The sequence below is a fragment of the Odontesthes bonariensis genome, chromosome 12 (assembly GCF_027942865.1).
Source record: "Odontesthes bonariensis isolate fOdoBon6 chromosome 12, fOdoBon6.hap1, whole genome shotgun sequence".
In the NCBI taxonomy this organism is placed as follows: domain Eukaryota; kingdom Metazoa; phylum Chordata; class Actinopteri; order Atheriniformes; family Atherinopsidae; genus Odontesthes; species Odontesthes bonariensis.
The window spans coordinates 13,764,255-13,787,103 of NC_134517.1; the positions used below are offsets into that span (position 1 = coordinate 13,764,255).

Consider the following 22,849-nt stretch of genomic DNA (forward strand, 5'->3'; position numbering starts at 1 on the left):
GTAGCTGCAAAGCACTTTGAATTACCTTGTGTACGAATTGTGCTCTATAAATAAAATTGCCTTGCCTTGCCTTTGGAGTGGTAATGGATAAAAAATTTACCGACGGATTAAGGAATCGTCGTTTTAACATGTTATTTTCTTTAGTTAGAACCTTTTAAACTAAGTTACAGTTGTAACTGAGCAAAAGTTTAATAAACACATGTTTACATCCGTCCACTTGAGAGACAGAGAAGGGGCTTTATTTCATCTTTTATTTCCATCCATCCATCCATTATCTATACCGCTGAATCCGTCGGTCGGGTTGCGGTAATCTTTTATTTGTCATTATTTATTTATTTCAGTTGGGTGGAGGGGGTTGAGTTTCCTGAATACCTGAGGCTTTCTCCGTAAATTGGAGGGGGTGAACCTGATTCTCCGTAAATGAGGTCTCTTCCTGGAGTGACGCACATTAAAACCGAAAGTGCATGTGGTGGATGAAGCACACGGGAGAGCAGCACAGAAACGTCTCAGGTAACAGTTATGAAGATAGCATATTCGTTTACTGTCAATATTGTAATAAATGATCACTGAGGTGTTATTATTACATTTATTGCCTTGTACAGAATCTTTGGTGATAACCGGTGTGCGTGCGTGTTTCCTGGACGCGAAGCAGCATGAGCCAATGGAAGCAGATTCAGCAGCTGGAGATGAGACTCCTGGAACATGTGGATTATCTTTATGATGATAACTTTCCCATGGACATCCGACAGGTGCTGGCCGGCTGGATCGAGTCCCAAGACTGGTGAGTGAACCTTCTGATATAAAAAATTAAAAACTACATCCATGTCTTATTTTCTATGTTTATATTAAATTGATTTGATATCCAAATGATTACATGGGAAAGTAAAATTCAGTCTTAAAACAGCAGTTTTCCAACAGCTCATATACAGTCACGTGAAACAAAGAATACTATGGCTTTCAGTTCTGTGATTTTATGTATGTATGTATTAAGAAGGGCTTCATAAAAAAAAAAAAGATCTGGTCCTTACCAGGTTTTAAAATGATGTAAATACAACCACAGATGAACAACAACACATGACATATTACACTGTGTCATTATTTAGCAAAAACTAAGCCAAAATGTCTATGCTTCCATAGGAATTAAGAGGGTTGGTAGCGACTAAGAGCTGTTATTCAAATGCATTTAATAAACTGATCAGAAGCAAGTGCGACCACCTCTATAAAAGCAGATGTTTTGCCAGTTTGCTTGTCCAGAGCATTTTGGAACATTCCGGTGTGTGTTGACACAATGCAGAGGAGGAGATACATCAGCAATGATCTTAGCGAGGCAACTATTGCTGACGTCAATCTGGGAAAGGTTAAAAGACCATTTCCAAACTATTTGAAGTCCATCATTCTATAGTGAAATGGTCACAAGTGGAGGTGGAGTGGGACGTTGAGGACCCAGAATGCCAAAGTACCAGGAAGGAGGTGAGGAACTAACTATTTAAAAAATTAAAATCAGAAAAAGAGAAAGAGACTGACTTAATACAATGGAAACACACAAAAGAACATGGATGACCTGATCTACTAACAAACAACATGTACTGTATGTATGCAACGGTCTGGCAAGGAAGAACGGAAAACCAGGAGAATATATACTGAGGGATGATTAACAAATGGAAGACAGCTCAGGTAAAGAGCCAATGAAACCAGGTGTGACACAGAAACCAGAAAACTAATAGAAATGAACAGAGACCAAAATTAAACTGGAAGCATGAAGACAGAAAATCCATGACCAAACTAAAGCAAAGGTACAAAACGTGGTAAAATACAATAAAAAAAAACATGGACCACGACAGAGAAGGATTATTCACAACATTAAAGACAGTTGCCGGACGTCCTGGCACGTTCGCCAGCTAAATCTCAGACTTTATTGGTCTTAGTTAGTATGCTAATTGTTAGAGTTCATAATGGCACAGTTAGACATAACAAGTATGCTTTGTTCGGATGGTTTGCCAGGATAAATCCTATTCTCTGGACTTCTGAAACAATGTTTTTTGACAGACAAGACCAAAATGGAGATGTTTGGTCATAATGCCACAGCACCACACACAGCATATCAGCAGAAACACCTCATGTCAAGCACGGTGGTGGAAGGGTGGTGATTGGTCTTATTTTGCAGCCACTGGACCTGGACGCCTTGCAGTCATTACGATGACCATGAACTTGTCAGCATACCAAAATATTCTAAAGTTATATGTGAGACCATCTGTCTGACAGCAACAGGACAATGATCCCAAGCACAGGAGCATATTCACAACAGAAAGGCTGAGAAAGAAAAGACTCAAAGTGTTGCAATGGTCCAGTCAAAGTTCAGACCTGTAGCAGTGCATAAATGAAGGCTCAGTTTGCTCATGAATTTAGTTAGACATCCTTTTGAATTTACATCCCAGTTTTTCTCTATGAATTGCAGGTGGGGGACAGTAATAGTTAGTAAAAGTTATCTTCCTGATTCTCCAAGTCAGCCTTTTAATGGATTGCATTCATTTATCCTAATTGTATTAGTTAGGAAGAGATTACTATTGAGAACAAGGATTATTGAATCCACCTTCACCTATTTCGGAGGCCCATTAGGATGGATTTCCTTATGTGCAGTGAAGAGGAACATCTTTAGTTAGGAGAAACAATATTTTAAAGAAAAATACTATTTTCAATTTAACAACATATAAAGTGGAAATAAAACAATACTTCAAAGTAACAATAAACATTGTTGTTAAATGTTCTTTTTTTTAGTTGTTAGCATGCTAGACAGATTATTTCCTGCAATTCATGTTTACAACCCCACATCATTTCCTGTGCTGCCTGCTTTCTACCACATTTTTGGTGTACTTCACCTCTCTGACTGCAGTTTCATGTCTCTCCTCTGGTATCTATACACAGATAGGCTTGTATTACTTAAAACAAACCTCTTGATGTTTGGCAACTAATCAAAACAGAAAAATGAAAAGTGACAGTGACACTGTGATGGATAAAGTCACCCTTCAATTTAATGCTAATTCAGTACGTGCTGTTAGTGTGGGGTTAATTCTAACTTTCAAATTGAATGCATATTTTTATTTTTTTTTTTAGATGATACTGGTGATTTAGTTTCACACTATTTATTACTAAGATTTTCAGTAATTCAAATGCTAAATCAGTTGTTTTCCTCATTGTTTTCTTTTCATAAAGGGCATTCCACAAACCCATTTATATAAAAAAATATATTAAATATCTTTTTAAAACATATTTCATGCAGTAAAGCTGAATTATTTTTTTTTCTCCACATTTTGGTCGTTTCCCAAAAGAGTAAACATCAAATTATCTCAATCATGTAAAATGCAAAATACATGTTTTTACCCAGACACATCCTTCTGCAAAAGTATATGGATGCTTTCGCAAACACAAGACAAGTGGGTTGTTTCAGAAGGTGTTGCAGACACACAAAAGTTGTTTAATGCCAACCGCAAAGAATTCCCAATACATGAAGTGAAAGAACCTAAGCATGCATTTTAATTTGTAGACCATTGAATCACTGGGTTGACATTAGATTTGAATTTAACTGCCGTAGTTATTAACAACAGATGCAGATATGTCTGGGTGTTGTGAAATGGGGGCCATTTCAGAATCAAAGCCACAGAGGCTTATCTCCCCTCTCTGAAGTTCCCCCTCCAGAGTGTTTTGGTGTATTTCATCTCATTACTTTGGTTTTAAAGCCCTTAACTTTCCTATAATCAGTGTCACTCCCTGTTTTCAGTTTTGTTTTAAATATTAAGAATTATTATTATTATGTTAAAAATAAAGTATTTAACGTAAAAAGTTTGTTTTTTTAAGCTAAAGATAAGTAAGAATGACTTTAAATAGTTTCTTATGTGTCTGGTGATATCATCAGTCTTGCGTCACCTTGGTATGCATGTCAGTTTTTGTTGCCTCAGCTGCCTTTGTTTTTTATGAAAAAAAAATTGGTTGGTTTGGCTTTAAATATTTCTTTTCTTTTTTTTCAAGAATTTCCAAAACACTTAATGCAGTATTGTCCTCAAATGTACATGCTACTTTTATGCAAATGTTTCATAGAATACTTCCTGAAGTATTTGCACCAAATAACCAGTTTGTGTCAAGCAAAAGTACAGATAAGCAGGGTATCAGTTATTTTTTTTTTGCCTCTTTAATATCTCTTTGGTTTGTTTTGATTAAAAGAATCAAAGAAGTAGCTGGGCTGCTTCACATGACTGTGATCTGATCTGATCCCATAAGGATTTGCTAGTAAGATTTAAACTTGAATAAGTGACAGCAGAAAATTACTTTATTAAAGGGATAGTTTGCCTCTTTTGACATGAAGCTGTATGACATCCCATATTAGCAATATCATTATTGAACATTAACTTAACATTAACTTCTTGTTTGGTTCATTTCCTGAAAGTGGCTTGCTGTGTTCTTTTCAGGGACACAGCTGTTGACGACGAGTCAATGGCAGCAGTGATGTTCACCAACCTGCTGTCCCAGTTGGAGAAGGTGCGTTTGCTGGAGCAGAACTTCCTACAGAGACACAACATGAAAATCATTCAACAGCAGCTACAGGTACATCACTGTCATCTCATCTCATAATCTTTTTGAGTTATTTCATGTTTACTTTGTAAGAAGACACAGTGTTTCTAGACAGACAACTGGAGCATAGAGTAAACAAATGGAAGGATCAAAGAATGCTTTACATGCACATCATTATAAAAGAGAAATGGGAACCCATGTTCTGAAATGGTGAATGTGAGATAGTAAAATTCATTCAACCTTGTAAAACTCTAAAGACATGACCTACTGACACAGCAGGGAAAAAACACAAAGGCGTTTGTAAGCGTGTTTCTCGCTTAAAAAGATTAAGTAGATTCCTTTTCTATTTGGAGTCCATCATTCTACAGGGAGAAAGATTATTCACAAGTGGAAAACATTCGACACAGATGGCATTCTTGCCAGGAGTGCATGTCCTTGAAAGTTCAGCCCAAGGTCAGAACATGCAATATTCAGAGAAAGTGCACAAAAAAAATAGCTACACCTCAGACCCTACAGACCTCAGTTAGCATATTAAATGTAGAAGTTCATGACAGTACAGTTAGAAAAATGCTGAACAACGTTGGCTTGATTGGAAGGGTTGCTAAGAGAAAACCTATTTCTAAAAAGAATGTGGCAGCACAGCTTAGTTTTGCAAAGTTGCATCTGAACAAACCAAAAAGACTTATTGAACAATGTTCTTTGGACATTGGTCCAGTCAAAGCTCAGACCTCCACCTGACTGAAAAGCTGTAATGGGACCTTAAGAGAGACGTGTGCGTAAATGAATGCCAATAAATCTGAATAAACTGAAGCAACATTGTAAAGAAGAGTGGCCCAAAATTCTTCCAAAACAACGTGAGATACTGATAACATCACACAGAAAACTATTCCTCATGTTGGTGCTGCTAAAGGTGGTTCCACTAGTTATTGAATTACAGGATGTGCTTAGTTTTTCACTTTTTTTCTGTATACATTTTAGAGAAATAGATAATAATACCAGGTATATAATGGTGTATTGTGTTTATCTGAGGTTGTATCTACTTAATAAGATGTGGCAAAGACCAAATTATTTTTCTTTATTCTGATAGGTAAAGCCTTAGAATCAAGGGTCCGTTTGCTTTTTAACAACTGTATGTAGAATACTTTGGGGAAAGAAGACAACAGCCCCAAAACAGCACATTTTTTTGACTTTTGACTCTAAAATTCCAAAGTTCTCGTTGGAACTTTCTGTTTATCATGGTTTTCCATATGTATTGAGATCTTTCTTGTCAAATTACAATAATCCACATCGCAGTCATAAGGAAAAAGTCTGTCATTACTTTCCTGAGTATTAATGTAAAGCATTTATTCACTCGATTTAACAAAAAAAAATCTGATAATTCTTCTTTTTACAATAATCATCCTGCACTTGATGTGCATTTACACAGAAGCTTGGTGCTTCATAGCAGAAGAAAAGTTCGACCATGGACCAACCGTCACTGTCATCATTTTCAACAGTTGTTTTTAAAAGACCTACAAAAAGGAGAAGTAGTTTGATGGTCTTTGACGTGTGTGTGTGTGCTATAGTTGAAAGGGAAGTAAAATGATTGTTGTATTCTGAAAAAGGACTTTGAATGTGCTACTGATTTCTCCTTTGTCTCTGTTACCTGTCAGTAGTTACTACTTTTTTAAAAAAAAAACTCAGTGTCAAATGTCAAATCAAGTAAATAAAGCCTACGGAAATTTTGCTTTTTGGAAGTTTAAGTCGGCCTATTCTTCAACAAACTATACATTCATGTACTTCCCTATAAATACTCTGTTGTTATCTTGAAATAATCTCTTGGTGAACTCTGAAGAGTGTAGAATTCAGCAGGGGAGCTCTACAGGATGTTTGGTTGAGCTCAGAGCACGTTCAGCGTATGCTCAGTTTGTGTTTTATTCTTGAAAAGACCCGTACCTTTGCAGAACAAGCTGGTGAGGCTCACACCGCTGTTTCCTGTGTCTCTGAATGTATGTGTCAAAGTCAACACTTCTCAGAGGAAGTAGTTATTCCTATGTGGTAGTCATTAGTATTTGTGGCTTATTGTTGTTGTTGTTACGTGTGAGCAAAGTTTGTTTCTTCGATTCATCTAACACAAGAGAGAATTCAGTCTATATAAATGTTTCTCACTGTTAAGTCAAGAGGCTTTCATGGGGAAACCCCTTGTTACACGTAAGCTTATTTGACCTTTAGTGAGAGATGTCTATTGCATGAACATCACAACAGTTAGTGGTTAGCCCCGATAATGGCAAACAAGAAAAGAGAAGCGAGCTTGTGATTGGCAGATGCTGGAAACACAAAACTAAACAAATGTGGTGCTTGCCAGTGGCAGTGATGTTACTATAAGGAAAGTGTGAATGTTTAGGTGTGCATTTGTGCATTCTTGGTCTCTCTGACAAAGGTGCTAATGACATGATACTACATGGAGGCGAGGGCAAAAGTTTCCCCCAACCCTCAGCAAAATTTTCTGTACTTTTCTGAATGGATTGAGGCCAAAAGCACCATCACAGGGAAAGTTTTTGGTTGCTGGTTATTAGACAAGACACGACTTTATTTCTTCCCAAGTTGGATTTTTACACGTTACAGCAGCAACCGAGAGTCAGAAAAATGATCAATGCTGTGATCTATATCAACTGCAAAGAATATTATCAATAAGATTAAAGAAAGATTTTAAATTCTCATTAAAGATATCGAAATAAGTATTAACTGGTAGATTTGTAATACACTCAAGACAGCCACCAAGGTCATGGATAGACAGAAGTAAAGAAACCCAACAGCTGAAAAAGAATCAATACTGCAAAAGGAGCTGCTCAGAGTTATGTTAGATGTACTAAAGGAACATCAAACAATGATGGTGTGGCTCCAGAGCGGCTTTGTCTGGAGTGGAAAAATAATCCTGTTAAGCCTGATGATATATCACTGTCATTAGGGTCATCTGAGCGTGAGAACTTTACTTTTTTTTTAACTGAATTGATTCATCTTGGCTTTGATTAGACCAATCCAAGACATTTGAATATGTACCCTTAAAGGAGAAGTTTGTTTTTTTTAAAGCTGGACCTTATTTCTGGCATAAAATACGTTCATCTACACACGATAACAGTTTGGTGAAAGTCGGCATCCTTCGGAAGATATTTAGATCCGCGTATATTTATATATATAAAAAAACTTCACTTGTGTGTTCCTTTAGTAGTATGCTTAAGTTAGTTGTTTTCTCATAAAAAATTAGAGGTGTTGGGTCTGTAATCAATGCTGGATTTTCCATGATGGCCAAAAAGTTCTAGTTTCATCTGACCGGCGTACCTTTACCTCATCATGTTTAGGGAGTCTCGCAGATGCTTTTTAAAAAAAAATCAAGGGCAAGCTTATTTCCGTTTGCCAAGGTCATCAGATGTGACAATGATCTTAACAATGTCGTGGGTGCTTTTGTGGTCTGCATGTATTGTTATTCAAGAGGAAACTTTAAAATGGAAAGTGATGCCTGTTTCTTTGTCGCTGATACTTTGAATACTCTCTTTATATCTGTGTGTGTGTGTGTGTGTGTGTGTGTGTGTGTGTGTGTGTTGCCCAACAGCTGAAATACTCAACCAACCCTGCAGTAATGGCTAGAGTTATATCTACCTGCCTCAGGGAAGAGCGACGCATTCTCTCCAGCACCTGCACGCAGGAACAGGTTTGTCACATCATCTGTTTTGAAGGGAAAGTCCAACTGCTTCTTTAATTAGATTTGCTGCTGGTAATTCAGGGCCCTTACCAGGAAGACAGCGCTGTGTACTGTACACTCCCACACTCCCGACCGTCTCGTTTCATTCCTTAGAGACCAATGCTGGATGGCAAAATACTTTTTAAGTGTTGCAATAACCGCCAATGATATGGCAGTTTCTCTTTCACAGACACTGTTGCAAAAATGCTAAAAGGCTAGATTAAAAACAGTTGACAAAAGTACGTGGGAAATTGAAACACAAGTTTCAGAAACCTGCTTTTTCATATCGATTAAGTTAATAATGACAGTAGATCACAAGACTTCTTGTGTATGTTAAAGTGTGCATGTTGAAAACGGAATAATCACCCAAAACTGCAAACACCATCCTTTAACACATTGGTTTTATGCCCCTCAACCACTTCTGTTTTTACCAAATAGAAGAGAAATAAAGCCAAATATAGCCATCACAAAATGCAACCTCTAAGTTTGCCATATTAAGTGATAGAATTAACAACACTGTTACTTTACAGATTCCTTTTCTCCAAAGTGGACAAGAAAAATTCCGTAATTCCCAAGTTAGAGTTTTCCCTTAAACCAGAAAGAATCTCATTGATAGTGATAACATTTGATATATTCTCATGTCATGTCATTGTCAACAAAGCAGTATAAGCCCTTTGTTAACTCGGTAGTGCTGCTTAGCATTCTCCAATTAAGACTAAAACAGAACAAAAGGCATCTTTTTTTTAATACTAAGAGTGGATTAATTAAAAACTAAAAAAGTGACTCAAGAAAACATGTTGAACAGGGCCCACTGGAAAAGTCAATACAGAATTCTGTGGCTTTCGAGAGACAGAAGACCATGGACAACAGAGTCGGGGTCATCAGAAGCAGTGTGCAGGTAACTGAAACAGTCCAACCTCTTAGGAAAGATCCAAACAAGCACAGTACCACATTTCATAAATTAACTTTGAAACTGTCTGTTTAAAGTTGATGGACCAGGCTGTGAAATACATTGAGGACATGCAGGATGACTTTGATTTCCGATACAAGACCCTGCAGTCACGAGGTGAGAACTGTAATGGGCTTTGTTTACAAGGTTGAAAAAGAAGAAGGAAAAAAGAGAACTAATAGAAAAAAAAGGGATCTTTTAGTCCTTCGCAGACACCAAGAACCCAACATATTTCATGTTTTGTCTTGCCAGCTTCATTTAATTTCATAATATACATCCATTTTTGCATTTCAAGCATTCAACACATTAAAAAAAATGGAGCAATTTAGGACTAGTAAGAAGACTGAAAAAATATGATGTTATGTCAAACAGGTCATTGTAATCGTGATTTGGTACAAAAGTACATGAAAAGCTTGTCTTTGGGAAAATCATTGAAACATTTAAAAAGTTTATAAATGAAACAAAATCTTTAAAATTGATTTTTAACCTTTTAAAAGCCTCACTGAGATTAAAAATCTCTTTTCCAAGAATGTTCTGGCCAAGACAGCAGCATGCTGATTAAAATTTACAAATGCTATTTAAAACTTCAATGTGCACAAAAAAAAAAAAGAAACTTATGTAAACCTTGTCGAGAGACAGCATCCAAAAGCCAGGCTGTGTGATGATATGGGGGTTGTGTCAGTCATCTTGGCAAAGGTTATTTACACTTCTGTAATGGCAACATTAGCTCGGAAAGGTTCGCTAAGAATTCAGAGCAACATGCTACCTTTCAGATAACATCTTTCCAGGGACATCCATGCATTTTTCAACAAGACAATGCAAAACCACATTCTGCACAAATACAAAGGCATGACTGAGGAAGATGAGGGTCCAGGTACTGGACTGACCTGCACGCAGTCCTCACATGGTCCCAATAGAGAATGTGTGGCAAAGATGGGTTTGCAGGAAAGATGGGGCAAAATATCATCTGAAACGCTTCAGCTCTTGGTAGCCTCGGTACCAGAGCGTCTTTTAAAGGGATAGTTCTCCTCTTTTGACATGAAGCTGTATGACATCCCATACGAGTAATATCATTTATGAATATTTTCTTAGCCCCTGCTGCGTACTGTGAGCCGAGTTACAGCTTCGTTTTGGAGTTGACAAAAGTAGTCCGGCTAGTTGGCTGGGGCTACAAAAATAAAGCGTTTTACTTCTCAATACAATATGCATTCAAAAGAGTAATACATTTGCATCACAAAATCGTTAACCAAGAAAAAGTCAGACCTCACAATCGCTTGGCGCTATTTTCTCTACCTTCGTATCACTGCAATGCTGTGCAGACTGAGCAGTAATATTCATAAATGATATTACTTGTATGGGATGTCATACAGCTTCATGTCAAAAGAGGCTAACTATCCCTTTAAGGAAAATCATCATTACGTAGTGGTAAATACTTTACTGTACCAATGTATGGAACGGGCTGCAGGCTTGAAATGCAAAAATGGGTGTATATGATAACATTTGAAATGTAGTTTCAAGACATAAAACATGAAATATCTTGGGATAATACTGTCTGTAACTAAATAAAAGTAAAAGTAAATGAAAGAAATACTGTTATTATCCTTTTAAGGGAGATTTTACATACTGTCCCTAATTTATTATTATATTTCTTGTTAGTGTCCAACTGCACAGTCTACAACATACCCTGCTCAAATTGAATGTTTGTGAATACATATGTGTGTTTGTTTCAGATTCATCAGATAGGAACTCTGACATTATGAAACAGGAAGTACCAAGACTGCAGGAAATGCTTAACAGGCTCGACTTTAAGAGAAAGGTATGCATTTTCAAAGCTCTACCCGAACCAGGGTTTGCATCCCCACCCCGCTGTAACTGGTGTGCAGTTGGTGAGAAGCTGAGGTAGATTATGGTTGTTGTGGTGTGAGGGGCAGTGTTGGCTGGCATTAGGGGGGTGACTCTGGGACGCCAGTGGTCATTGTCTAGCCTCCTGGAGGTGTCGTGGGCCCAACTAGACGAAACACTGATGAAAGGAGGTTCCCACCTGATGACCCCAATGATATGTTGGTCAGCACTGCTCATTGATCTATATTATAGGGAGTATAGGTAATTATTCACTGAGTCTGGTCCTTTATTTTATTCTATTTTATTTTTTATTTTCTTTAGCACAAGTTTCTTGTGTTTATATTGAATATGAACTCATTGCAGTGCATGAACATGTCAAAAACATTTAGCATCTTTGACTGTTTGTCGTGGCTCTGTAGGAGATACTGTCAAAGATGGATGTTGTGATCAAAGAGATTGATGACCTGATGACCACTCAGCTCAGCCCTGAGCTGCAGGACTGGAAGCGCAGGCAGCAGATTGCTGCCATTGGTGGTCCACTGCTCACTGGCCTGGAGCAGCTGCAGAGTTGGTAATGAACTCCAACAACAGTTTGAAAAATAAATCACAAAGACCTGACGCACATGTTAACAAATGGTTTTCGTAAATGCAACATTCTTATGGGGAAACTTCCAAAAACTGATTTAAAAAAAAGCCACTGACAACAGTTTTACTGTATTTAAAAAGTTTAACTACAATTAAAAATTTAAGTTGGGCTATGCCCCAGCTATAGTAGCATTTAAAAGCAAATCCTACTGTAACTTTTGAGTAATTGTGAAAACAAACCAACTGAACCAACTAACTAACCTGCTTCACAAAGTAAGAATTATTTTTATTACTGAACCAAAACAGTTTTTCATTGTTTTATAACTTTGATGATCCTTCAATTTTTAGATTAATACTGTTAGTAGCTCCAGCTTAGTCAGTACTTTGATTTAGGGCCAAATCTCCTCCAAACCAATAATTAGCCTTCGCTCTACTTTGTGTGAAGCATAGTTATGATTATTACATTATCATTCACTAGCCTAACGAATGGACTTACCTTGGTGAGTGTGTATGTTGGAACAGTTTCGACTGTGCACGTTTCTTCTGGGTGTCATCTGGTACATCTTCATCACTTCTGCTCTCAGTTTTATCAAGTCAAGTAGTTTTCTCACTGACAGGGGCTAAACCCATAATACCATAATATTTTAAAACAGTGTATTTGAGGTCCTATTCCCTTTTTTCTTTGGTCCCTTCCTCTCATCTTCTTCTCCCCCTCAGGTTTACTCTGACGGCACAGAGCCTTTTCCAGATCAAGCGCCAGCTGGACAAACTAGGGGAGCTGGTTGTGAAGGTTACTTATGAGAGTGACCCAATTCCACTGCAAAAACCTCAGCTGGAAGAACGAGTCAAGTACCTCATCTACCATCTCATCAAGAGGTAAAATACTATATACAGTCAATACTTGTTCAAAGGAAAATTAGGCATCACTGTGTAGCTGAACGAAATGCATTTTATTTTCTTATGTAGAGGTTTTAAATGTCCTGGCTTGTTTCAGAAGAGCTGTATTTTAATAAGTGTTTTTCTCAGCCTAGGAAAATATGCAAATTATACATAGGCTGAGAACATTGATGCATAAATAGGCTTTGTCCTCCACTTGCAGTATGAACAACACATTACGCAACTTAGGAAGGCAATGCTGCGAATACAGTTGTATCAGTTGAAATGATCAAATTAATAATATGAGGCATGGTATGTTCTTAGCTCATTTGTGGTGGAGAAACAGCCTTGCATGCCCACACATCCACAGAGACCCCTCATCATCAAAACTGGAGTACAATTTACCACCAAAGTCAGGTATCATTTTCATCATTTTCTTTTTTGCCTTTCCCTTTTTGGTTAGTTCAGTTTTTTAACTGTTAGTTTTGATATTATTGTTTGCTGATAATTCAATCTAGGATTTTTTTTTCTTATCTGATTTCTACCAGGCTCCTGGTCAAACTTCCAGAGGTGGATTATCAGCTGAAAGTGAAAACAACATTTGACAAGTATTTATTTGATTCCTTAAATTTTTTTTATAAAATTGTACTATGTCAGTATTTGTCAGCAGTATTATTCAAGCATCACTTTTACTAACATATATATATGTTTGTGTGTCTGTAGGGACCTCCCTCCTGGCAGAGTGTGAGTACAAACAGTCTCAGTATAGCACATGCACATTGTTCAGTTTTAGTGCAGATAAAAGCAACGTAGCATGAAGGTTGCACTAAACTACATCAAAATATAGATATGTATGTGTTCAGACATACTTTTATGTTGAATTCAGTTTTTACAAACAATGTGCTAGATCACTTAATAGGTGAGTTAGTAGGGAAACAGTAACTGTGGATTGGATTTTAGTAGGTTAACTTGTTCTGTTACCTTTAAACCTACACTCTAGCATGTCTTTGAATTGTGTAGTTTTGCTATAATTCAAATTTATACAAGTTGGAGAATTATAACTTTTGGGAAGAAATCCTTCTTGAAATCCTTCAAATGAGATTGTATATTATGCTAATTTAACACCATATTGTTTCAGATTTCAGCACATATAGGTCTGTATCATTTAAAATAGTCCAACAACTCCAGCCTCAGATTAATCGAGTCCATCAAATCAATCTAAATACTAATTAAAGTAGGCAAATCCATGAATCTGTTGTTGTTTTAACTTCCTTTTTTCCTCAGAAGTCGGCAGTTTTTCATCCTGACCAACAACACTAAAGTGATGGACATTGAGGACTATTCAAATGGCTGCCTCTCAGTGGAGTTTCGACACCTGGTAAGACAACCTCACGGCTCTACAGATACTAAATAGTAAATGCAGCCTACCTTTTATTTGGTCATGTTTATAAAAAATTCTAAGTGTTTTTAGATAGTATTTCATGCAACTGACACTGAGTTTGTGTCTCACAGCAGCTGAAAGAAAAGAAATACATTAATGGCACAAAGGGGAATGAGGTAAGAAATATAGAAGACTGTAGAGCAAGCGTCCCCAACCACCGGTCCTAATTTGTAAAAGCATCTGCTAAATGTAATGTCTGTTGAACGTAAAATACAAAAAAAAAAAAAAAAAGTACCCCCCCCCCCCGACCGGGCCGCGGGAACAAATTGCAGAACCAAACCGGTCCTTGGTGCTGCTGAAAAGGTTGGGGACCCCTGCTGTAGAGGACCTGTAAAGTGCTCCTGTTATCACCTCTGCAGATCACCTCCTCTACGTCAAGGTTTAATTGTGTTTGTCAATCATTTTCAATATCTGACTACTGCAAATTAAGTTTAAATGTATTTTTAAGCCGGCCTGTACACTGATTCCATATGAATGAAGTGGCAGTAAAAAGGCTCTTAAGTGGACTGGTGTTTGGTGTATTTTGCAGGGCCTGCTCTCTGTGACAGAAGAACTTCACTCTCTTAGTTTTGAAGCTTGCTTCACTGTGCAAGGCCTCACCATCGATCTGGAGGTCAGCATCAGTGACGTTTATATTTATTCATTTTAGTCGCAGACAGCGTGTAATCTTTTTTAAAAAAACTTTATTAATCTGTTTTTCCACAGACATGTTCCCTGCCATTAGTGGTGATTTCCAATGTGAGCCAGCTGCCTGGGGGCTGGGCCTCTGTAATGTGGTATAACCTACTGACTGATGAGCCGCGGGTGAGCCGTCACGCACAAAATACAATCATAGGGATGGGAATTGATAAGATTTTTACGATTCCAATTCCATTTTCGATTCTGCTTAACGATTCGGTTCTTTATCGGTTCCCTTATCGATTCTCATTTGGAGAAAAAGGACAACAAACCGGTCGATTAGCATCAACTTTGTTTAGTTTAGAAGTAACACAAGTCATGACCTTACAAACCGTGAGGTCCACATTGGTCTATCATGGCCTGGGTAATTTAACTCTTCCCTGCTCTGGTGAAAGGAGAAGCTGGAGGTAGACGTGAACTGGGGGTAGTACCACCAGCCTCTGGCTCTGAGCCAGTCAGGCTCTGTCTCTCATGATTTCATCTAAATGTAATGCCTGAGAAGGCGTTCATTTAACCTTAACCGTTACTAATAGCAGGTTTTACAATGAGGCAAATGGGGCTAACATGATAGGCAGTGTTTGTTAGTTAGTTAGTGACCTGCAGTGTTAGCCGAGGACATGCTAACGTTGCTAACGTTGCTGGGTTCAGATTCACCAACGTTAGTCTGGAGCAGATCGAAAACGCGACATTTATTCATAGTTACTGAATGTTGGTAGTATTTCCTCCCTTTGGTGAAATATTCACTTTGCAAGTTGCCCTGTTGTCGTCTTTTTTAGGGATGCGTAATCAAACTTTCGAGCGTTTGTACCGCGCCATGTTTACTGTTGACTGCTGGCTGCGCTGGACTCTCCACGCAACGTTGCGTGGTGACGTCATTCGCGCCCGCTGGAATCGATAAGGGAATCGTTTGCAAAATTGCCAAACGATTCCAAGGAATTGAAACACAGGGAACCGGTTCTCAACAAGAACCGGTTTTCGATTCCCATCCCTATACATTCACATACGATTAGCGAATACTAAAGCTGTTTAACACAACAGTTCTTTAATAAATCTAGCCTTTTTGAAGCATTTAATTCTTTTTTTTTACTGAGGAAAACATAGCCAGAAGAAAATTCTCCTTCCTTTCTGAATCATCCTTTCAAAGCAAGCAACATATTATAAAAACAACACAAGCAGCAATAGCCCTTACCTTGCATAAACATTAGATATGTGTGTATTTTCTATTATCTGTAGCAATACACTTGCTAAGTAACTATTTTTTACTAAATAAGCTAATGGATGTTAGTGGGGTAAATTTGTTTTAAAGACGTCTTGATTTACCTTAATGCCCATATTGATGAAAAACATCTTTATTATTTTCCTTCTCTTCCATGTTTGTTCATAGAACTTGGCGTTCTTTGGTAACCCACCTCGGGCCAACTGGAGCCAGCTTTCTGAGGTCCTCAGCTGGCAGTTCTCTACCTTTGCTGGGCGAGGCCTCAACAAAGAGCAACTTGCCATGCTGGTGGAAAAGCTTTTGGGTATGTCTGCCATTTAGTTTTACTCAGTGGATGTACATTTTTAGATTTAAAAAAAATAATCCAATGTAGCAAAAAAATTGAGCTCAAAATGAGTTTAAGAGTACTTTAACAGGACTCATAGCAGTTTACTTTATTTTTTTTTGTTTGTAATATAATTTAGTCCAGCCATTACCACCATTTTCGGTATGTTTCCTGTAGGTCAACATGCCTCCTGTGGTGACTATCAAGTCTCCTGGTCCAAATTTGCCAAGGTAAACACATACACTACGGTGCATTCACAATAATGTGATTTCACCACCTTGTGGGCATTGCAAAAACTATTTCTGTTACCGATGCTATATTTTTTATCCTGGTCGTGTATATGTTCCAATTCTTATTCCTCCTCATTAAAAAATGTCATTTAAATGCAAAATAGGGGATCATTGTCTCTTTCCACGTGTCTTTTACGCATTAAGGAGAATATTCTAGGAAAGCCCTTCAGTTTCTGGATGTGGTTGGACTCAATCCTGGATCTCATCAAGAAGCACCTCCTGCCAATCTGGAATGAGAAGTAGGTCACAAGCTCACTTGGTATATCTCATGTTATCGCACCTTCAACCCCCATCCCCTTCTCCTTTACCAGTAAACTTTTGCTATTTCCTCCCATGGGGACCGATTTAATACTTTGTTTCTCCAATTTTAGAACCTATTTTTCAAAAAACTGTTCTTTTCTGTAAAAAAAAACATAGGCTGCACATTATCATTCTTTCCTTTATGAGTAGTCTCTAGAATCTATTTTTTTTCCTTGAAAAGAGAACATGGCTCATAATCAGTCTATTACTTAATCAACTACTTTTAAGAGATCTTAAATTAAAGGAAGTGAAGTACTGGCATCCCTAGCCACTGCTTTCTTAAAGTTGTATAAAAATTGAAGGCATCATTTTTTGACAAGGCACCATTGATAGGGTTTATGATCTCCTGATAATGGATCTTTTATAATTAATACATAATTTAGTAATGTTGTATAATTCATTATAAGCAATAAGTAAGAACAAGAAGAAAATCTACCTAAGAAGACAGAACTGATGGTGCAACCAAGACTTTGTTTTGGTGGCTTTTAAGTAATCTATAAATCATGATTAATAAATGTACTAACTACAAATTAAACCATAAAAACTCATATCAACAACAGCTATTCAAAGGAAATTAAACATTCTGGCCTGAGGGGAGAAAAAAGTGGTAAAATTGCGGCGTCCAGGTTTATGCTGAAAAGTAAAATTGCAGAGCCACATAACTTCACCACAGATTAAAAAACAGTTGTTACTCTATAAGTGTCAACAGAATGTTAATGTATGACAGAGAGTATCATTTGACACCTCAGGTTAAAACATAAAAAGGTGATATTTGTTCTCTTTTCCCACCATCATTTGTTCAGCTATATCATGGGCTTTGTGAGTAAGGAGATGGAGCGTGCTCTGCTGAAGGACAGAGAGCCTGGTACTTTCCTCTTACGCTTCAGTGAGAGCCACCTCGGGGGAATCACTTTCACCTGGGTGGAGCACAATGACAATGGTGAGGACAAAAGACTGTATGTGTCAATGCAAAGAAAGGATACTTAGCTGCAATTTTTTCTACATTCTACAATTAGTTACTTAATTGTCTTTTATAAAAAAAACATAATTTTGGACCAGAAAAGTGAGTTTTATAACACTGTTTGTCCAAGGCCTACTCCAGTTAAACATCCCCAACAGGCTTCTAAACACTTTTAACCTAACCTTTTTCTGTGCTTGCTAACAGTATTTATTTTTCTTTTAACAACAGGTGATGTGAAGTTCAACTCTGTGGAGCCATACACTAAAAACCGGCTGAGTGCTCTTCCATTTGCTGACATCATACGGGACTACAAAGTGATTTCAGACGGCGTTGTCCCTGAAAACCCACTCAAGTTCCTCTACCCCGACATCCCCAAAGACGAGGCCTTTGGACGGCTCTACAACAGTCAGCCTAGCAAAGGCAAATTCATAAAACCTTGTATCTATCTGGGTTTGAAATTTTTTAATGCTTGAAGTTTTGTGGGGTGCTTAGAATGTAGATGACAACTCTAATGTCTTTTGTACTTTTGTTTAATTTCCAGTGCACCCATACATACATACTACCCTCATCCCCATCTCACAACTACGGTGAGTTCTTTATCTTTTCTATATATGCTTGGAAAACTTCTGTTTAGATCATTTTGCACTAACTTAATTTTTAAGTTGCAATATGTTTGGACATGTTTCTGGTTTTGAAATGCATGTTAATGGAACTAGTAACATCACCTAAGAGGTCGAAAAGTGGCATCTCAATATAGTTTTGCCAGGGCCTTACTTTCAACTTAGAAGTGAGAGGATAAATGGTTTATTGAGACAGGCAAACAGACATTTAAGTACCCTGCAGCACACTTTTTAAGTCTTGATGATGTTAAGATGTTTTTCTTAGCCTTTTTTGATAGAAACAATCAACCATTGACAGTGCAGGGGAGTAGAGAAGATATGGTGACTGTGCTCTACCAGTTGTGCTACAGGAGTACTCACCTGTGAAATCTGAAGTATTTCAGATAAATAGTTGCTAAGATAGCTGAAAACCACAAAGACAGACAGGCTCACAAAGATTTCCATAATTATTATACATTTTATTTTAACATTTGGACCAAATCTGGTAAACCGGTAACAGGGTTACAAGACCCAGGGTTTGTGAATTTCATCAGGACATTTAGAAATAATTTCCATGACTGATTTGAACAATTTTAGACCCATCTCCAAGCTTCCTTTTATTTAAAAAAAATTTGGAAAAAGTTGTTTACACTCAATTAAAATCATTCCTGGATGAGCATGATGTCCAGGAGAGGTCATCAGGGAGGCTTTAAAACACTGCATAGCACAGAGTCAGCTTTATTAAGAGTTTTTAATCCTCCTGGCGAATGACTCTGGTGACTATTTGACTCTTGTCCTCCTGGACTTAAAGGTAGGGTAGGAGATCCTGGATTTTGAGTCCAGCGAAACTGCATTTTGAAAATACACAGGTAAAAAGTCCCAACCCTTTTCTTCACTTTTCCCCCGAAGGCACGCCTCTAGAGTACATGAACGCGCACGAGCACGAAGGTGCACGAGCGCTGTTCTGACAGCAAGCATCGATCGTTGCCGTATTTAGTATTTAGTATATGATAACTATACGTTTAATAATGCTAGGTGCTAGCCAAGCTGGCTCTAGTTTAGCTTCCTGCCAAGCTTCTGGACGTTCACGGAGCAGGGTACGCGCACAGGGGGAAGGAGGGGGAGGGAGGAGCAGATTGCAGTTTGATAGACGGCATCAGTATCCAATCATTGTGAACGGACCGTTCACAATGATTGGATACTGTTTTTCCTAGATTGTACGTTCTAGAGGCCACTAAAACTTTTCATATTTGTGTCAAAACTTTTAATTAATTGGTTGCAATGGGGGTGTGAAGAGTATTTCAAGCAATATGTAAAAAAATGTTCCAGAAAAAGATCCCCTACCCCGCCTTTAACCGCAGCTTTCGATACTGTGGACCACAACATTTTAGTGCCTCGGTTGCAGCACCTAGTGGGCATCTCTGGTATCGCCCTGGACTGGTTCAAGTCCTACTTGGCAGACAGAACCATGTGTCTAAGCCTTGGTGGTTCTGAGTCCTGCTCTTCTCCGCTGTCATATGGGGTTCCGCAGGGTTCAATTTTACGGCCCCTGCTTTTTTCACTGTACTTGCTGCCCCTGGGTTCCTTCCTGAGAAAGCATGGTATCTCTTTCCATTGCTATGCTGATGACAGCCAGATCTATGTGCCCCTAAGGAAGAAGGATGCTTTCTCTCTTAAACCACTTCTGTTATGTCTTGCAGACATTAAAGCCTGGATGTCCTTAAACCTTTTAAAATTCAACGAAAATAAGACAGAAGTGATGGTGTTTGGTCCCAGTGGCTCTTGCAAATCCCCTCCTGTTGACTTGGGCCCCTTGGTGCAATACAGGAAGCAAACAGTAACAAACTTGGGTTTTAAGATGGACAGTGATTTTAAATTGGACCGGCAAATTTGTGCAGTAATGAAGTCCAGCTTTTTTTTATCTTAGGCATCTGGCAAAGGTGAAGCCCTTCCTCGCACATACGCACTTTGAAACAGTAATCCACGCCTTCACTACATCTCGGCTGGATTACTGCAATACACTTTATCTTGAAGTCAGCCAGTCCTCCCTCACACGTCTCCTATTAGTCCAAAATGCTGCCGCTCGCCTCCTAACTGGAACATGTAAACGGAAGCTCAGAGGAGATAGAGCCTTTTCCGCTGCCGGTCCTAAACTGTGGAACGACCTCCCATTTCACATAAGACAAGCCCCTTCACTGCCCATTTTTAAAACCCGTCTTAAAACCCATTTTTATTCCCTGACTTTTAACCCAGCATGAGACTCTGTTTCTGTTATTGTTTTAATATTGTTATTGTTTATTATTGTTTTTACATTGTTCTTATGTTTTATGCCTTATATTTCGTGTTGTTATTCATGTGCAGCACTTTGTTTCAGCCGCGGCTGTTTTAAAGGGCTTTGTAAATAAAGTTGAGTTGAGTTGAGTTGAGTTGATTTTAGGCAACTAACACATAACTATGTCTCCCTTTTTGCTATTCCAGCTCTAATGCAAGCACCACATCACCTGCTCATCAGTCTCCTGAGCCTCCAATGACTCCTGGGGAGTTTGACATGCTCAGTGAGAGCTTATGCTTCGATATTGACACCGTAAGTTTGCATGCACTGACTTCTGTACTTAAAGATAAAGCTGGCAACTATCTGTTCTTCTTTTTGTACATGAATCCAATGAATGACTGAAAATAACAGCAAACTGATCCCACAAAGGTCAAGATTAAGTCCTGATGTAGTTCCTGATTTATTAGAGAATGGCGAGAACACATCCATGAGCCGCATTGCTGCACTTACTTGGCAGGGGAAAATGATCACCAACAAATGCACAATAAAATTCTGCTTGAATATTGTTTGAAATATTGAAAGTGATGATGCTTTGCTGCTAATGTTATTTTTCTTTTTGCTTTACAGATGAGCTCTTCATATTCAGAGTAAAGCAAGATGGCATGTGCAACATTTTAATCAACAAACCTTTCAATATGACCTGATGCCGGTCTTTAATCAATGTCAATATCTTGATATTATTATATGATTGTCAGCTTTGTTTAAAGATGTTTTTTTGTATTGCTTGTTTTATCGTTTTTGAAAAACTTTTTTTAATACTCGTACTTTTTCCAATTAAATCATTTTTTTATGTCAGTCTGTTTTTTATTGACTGTGATGTGTATAAATCTGTTTATTTTGATTGCATTGTAGCATGTTGACATCAGTTTGACATTTCATGTCTCCATCTTTTGTTCACCTTATTGCAAGTGGCAACAGCTGGATTAGTTGTATAGTGTTCCGTTCCACCCTGTGTTACATCCATGCACATAATTATGCCCTCAGCTTGCTTACATGCCACCTATTGGCCACCAAGAGAGTGCTTGAATGTCTAAAGACAACAACTTGGCTGTGTATATTTCTACATCACGCAACGCCTTAAATGTGTGCATCAGCATTTCTGGAGAATCATGTAATTCTCGGCGAGCTGAGAGTGGATGAAGTGTAAAATTATTTACCAGGAAATTTGTCAGCTCTGCTCGGCATGTTGTTCCCTTCGTAAGATGAAAATCACCTTTTCTCCATGAAACAACATAATACAATTCACATACCAACTTCACGTTACAATTTCCACACTCCTTATTAACTCTATTTCCAAACGTATGACGTGTAAACCACTGATCATAACCAAATTATAGCACATCATATCATAAAGTCCTGCTTTATGTGGCAGGGCTGTGAAACCTAATGAAATAAGGCATTTTAGCCGAACAGCCATTGTTTTGCTTCGTCGTACTGTCGCTTGTTTATCATTTAAGTTCGTGTTTGATTTGAACTACAATATGTAAGGGACAATGCCCGACGCGGAGGTTGCTTTCGCGAAGTCCATTCATTTCTGATAATGGACACCTGGGAGGGCATTATGCTGCTTATACCATGGTCACTTACGAAATAAATGAATATTCAATCAATTATTTATACTTTAATGTGTTTTAGAGATAAAATCGTGATTTTATTTTATTTTTTTACAAGTCACAGCTGAGCGGACTATTTAATATCTCTCGACAGTACATACCTTTGTGTTTATCTCGTCCTTGTCATCCTCTTAATTTCTTCAATTCCTCAGGTGTCGCCTTGTGTCGCTTCTCCTTTTTCTTTTCATACTCTCTTTTTCTTCTGCTGCATCCCAGTCTTCAAAGTTATCAAATTCACCAAATAAGTTAAAAGAAATGATAAAATCACTCGTGTTTTTGTCTGTCTTGCCGTTGTAATAAATAAACTGTGAAATAACGTTGAGTCTCTGTTGCCGTGCTTACCAACTAGCCAGAGCCAGAGCTTTCCAACTAATTTAGAACTGTCATCAGGCAATTGACCGGAATGTCTTTCCTGGGTGTCAATTGAAGGAAATCAAAGGGAATATATATTGAGGATAACAACGAATAAGTGACTACAGATCATTTTTGTTGTTGTTGTTATTATCATAGTAAATTGGCTATATTGTCACCTATCTGCCATCAAGAAGAATGTTAGTGTTT

General features: G+C 38.0%; 1 protein-coding gene across 3 annotated transcripts; it reads left to right on the forward strand.

Annotated features, from left to right (window-relative positions):
* The first annotated feature begins 412 nt into the window (after nucleotides 1-412).
* Nucleotides 413-21,470, forward strand: stat4 (signal transducer and activator of transcription 4). 3 transcript variants are annotated; one of them, XM_075479167.1, is made up of 24 exons: nucleotides 413-510; nucleotides 603-781; nucleotides 4,461-4,596; nucleotides 8,153-8,251; nucleotides 9,087-9,179; nucleotides 9,269-9,347; nucleotides 10,961-11,046; nucleotides 11,492-11,643; nucleotides 12,375-12,533; nucleotides 12,858-12,950; nucleotides 13,082-13,141; nucleotides 13,257-13,277; nucleotides 13,818-13,911; nucleotides 14,046-14,090; nucleotides 14,504-14,587; nucleotides 14,680-14,778; nucleotides 16,037-16,172; nucleotides 16,371-16,423; nucleotides 16,628-16,722; nucleotides 17,587-17,723; nucleotides 17,973-18,164; nucleotides 18,286-18,331; nucleotides 20,822-20,927; nucleotides 21,243-21,470. In XM_075479167.1, the coding sequence occupies exons 2-24, from the start codon at nucleotides 654-656 to the stop codon at nucleotides 21,264-21,266; spliced, it is 2,217 nt and encodes a 738-aa protein (XP_075335282.1). In that variant the 5' UTR covers nucleotides 413-510; nucleotides 603-653; the 3' UTR covers nucleotides 21,267-21,470. The 3 variants fall into 3 exon arrangements, with proteins under 3 accessions (XP_075335282.1, XP_075335284.1, XP_075335283.1); XM_075479169.1 differs by having other exon boundaries at nucleotides 14,049-14,090; XM_075479168.1 differs by having other exon boundaries at nucleotides 13,821-13,911.
* Nucleotides 21,471-22,849: the final 1,379 nt, after the last annotated feature.

Coding starts and splice junctions, on each gene's coding strand:
- stat4 (XM_075479167.1), top strand. CDS start 654: ATGAGCCAATGGAAGCAGATTCAGCAGCTGGAGATGAGACTCCTGGAA. Junction 9,348..10,960: donor CAAGACCCTGCAGTCACGAG/GTGAGAACTGTA, acceptor TGTTTGTTTCAG/ATTCATCAGATAGGAACTCT. Junction 17,724..17,972: donor GGTGGAGCACAATGACAATG/GTGAGGACAAAA, acceptor TTTTAACAACAG/GTGATGTGAAGTTCAACTCT.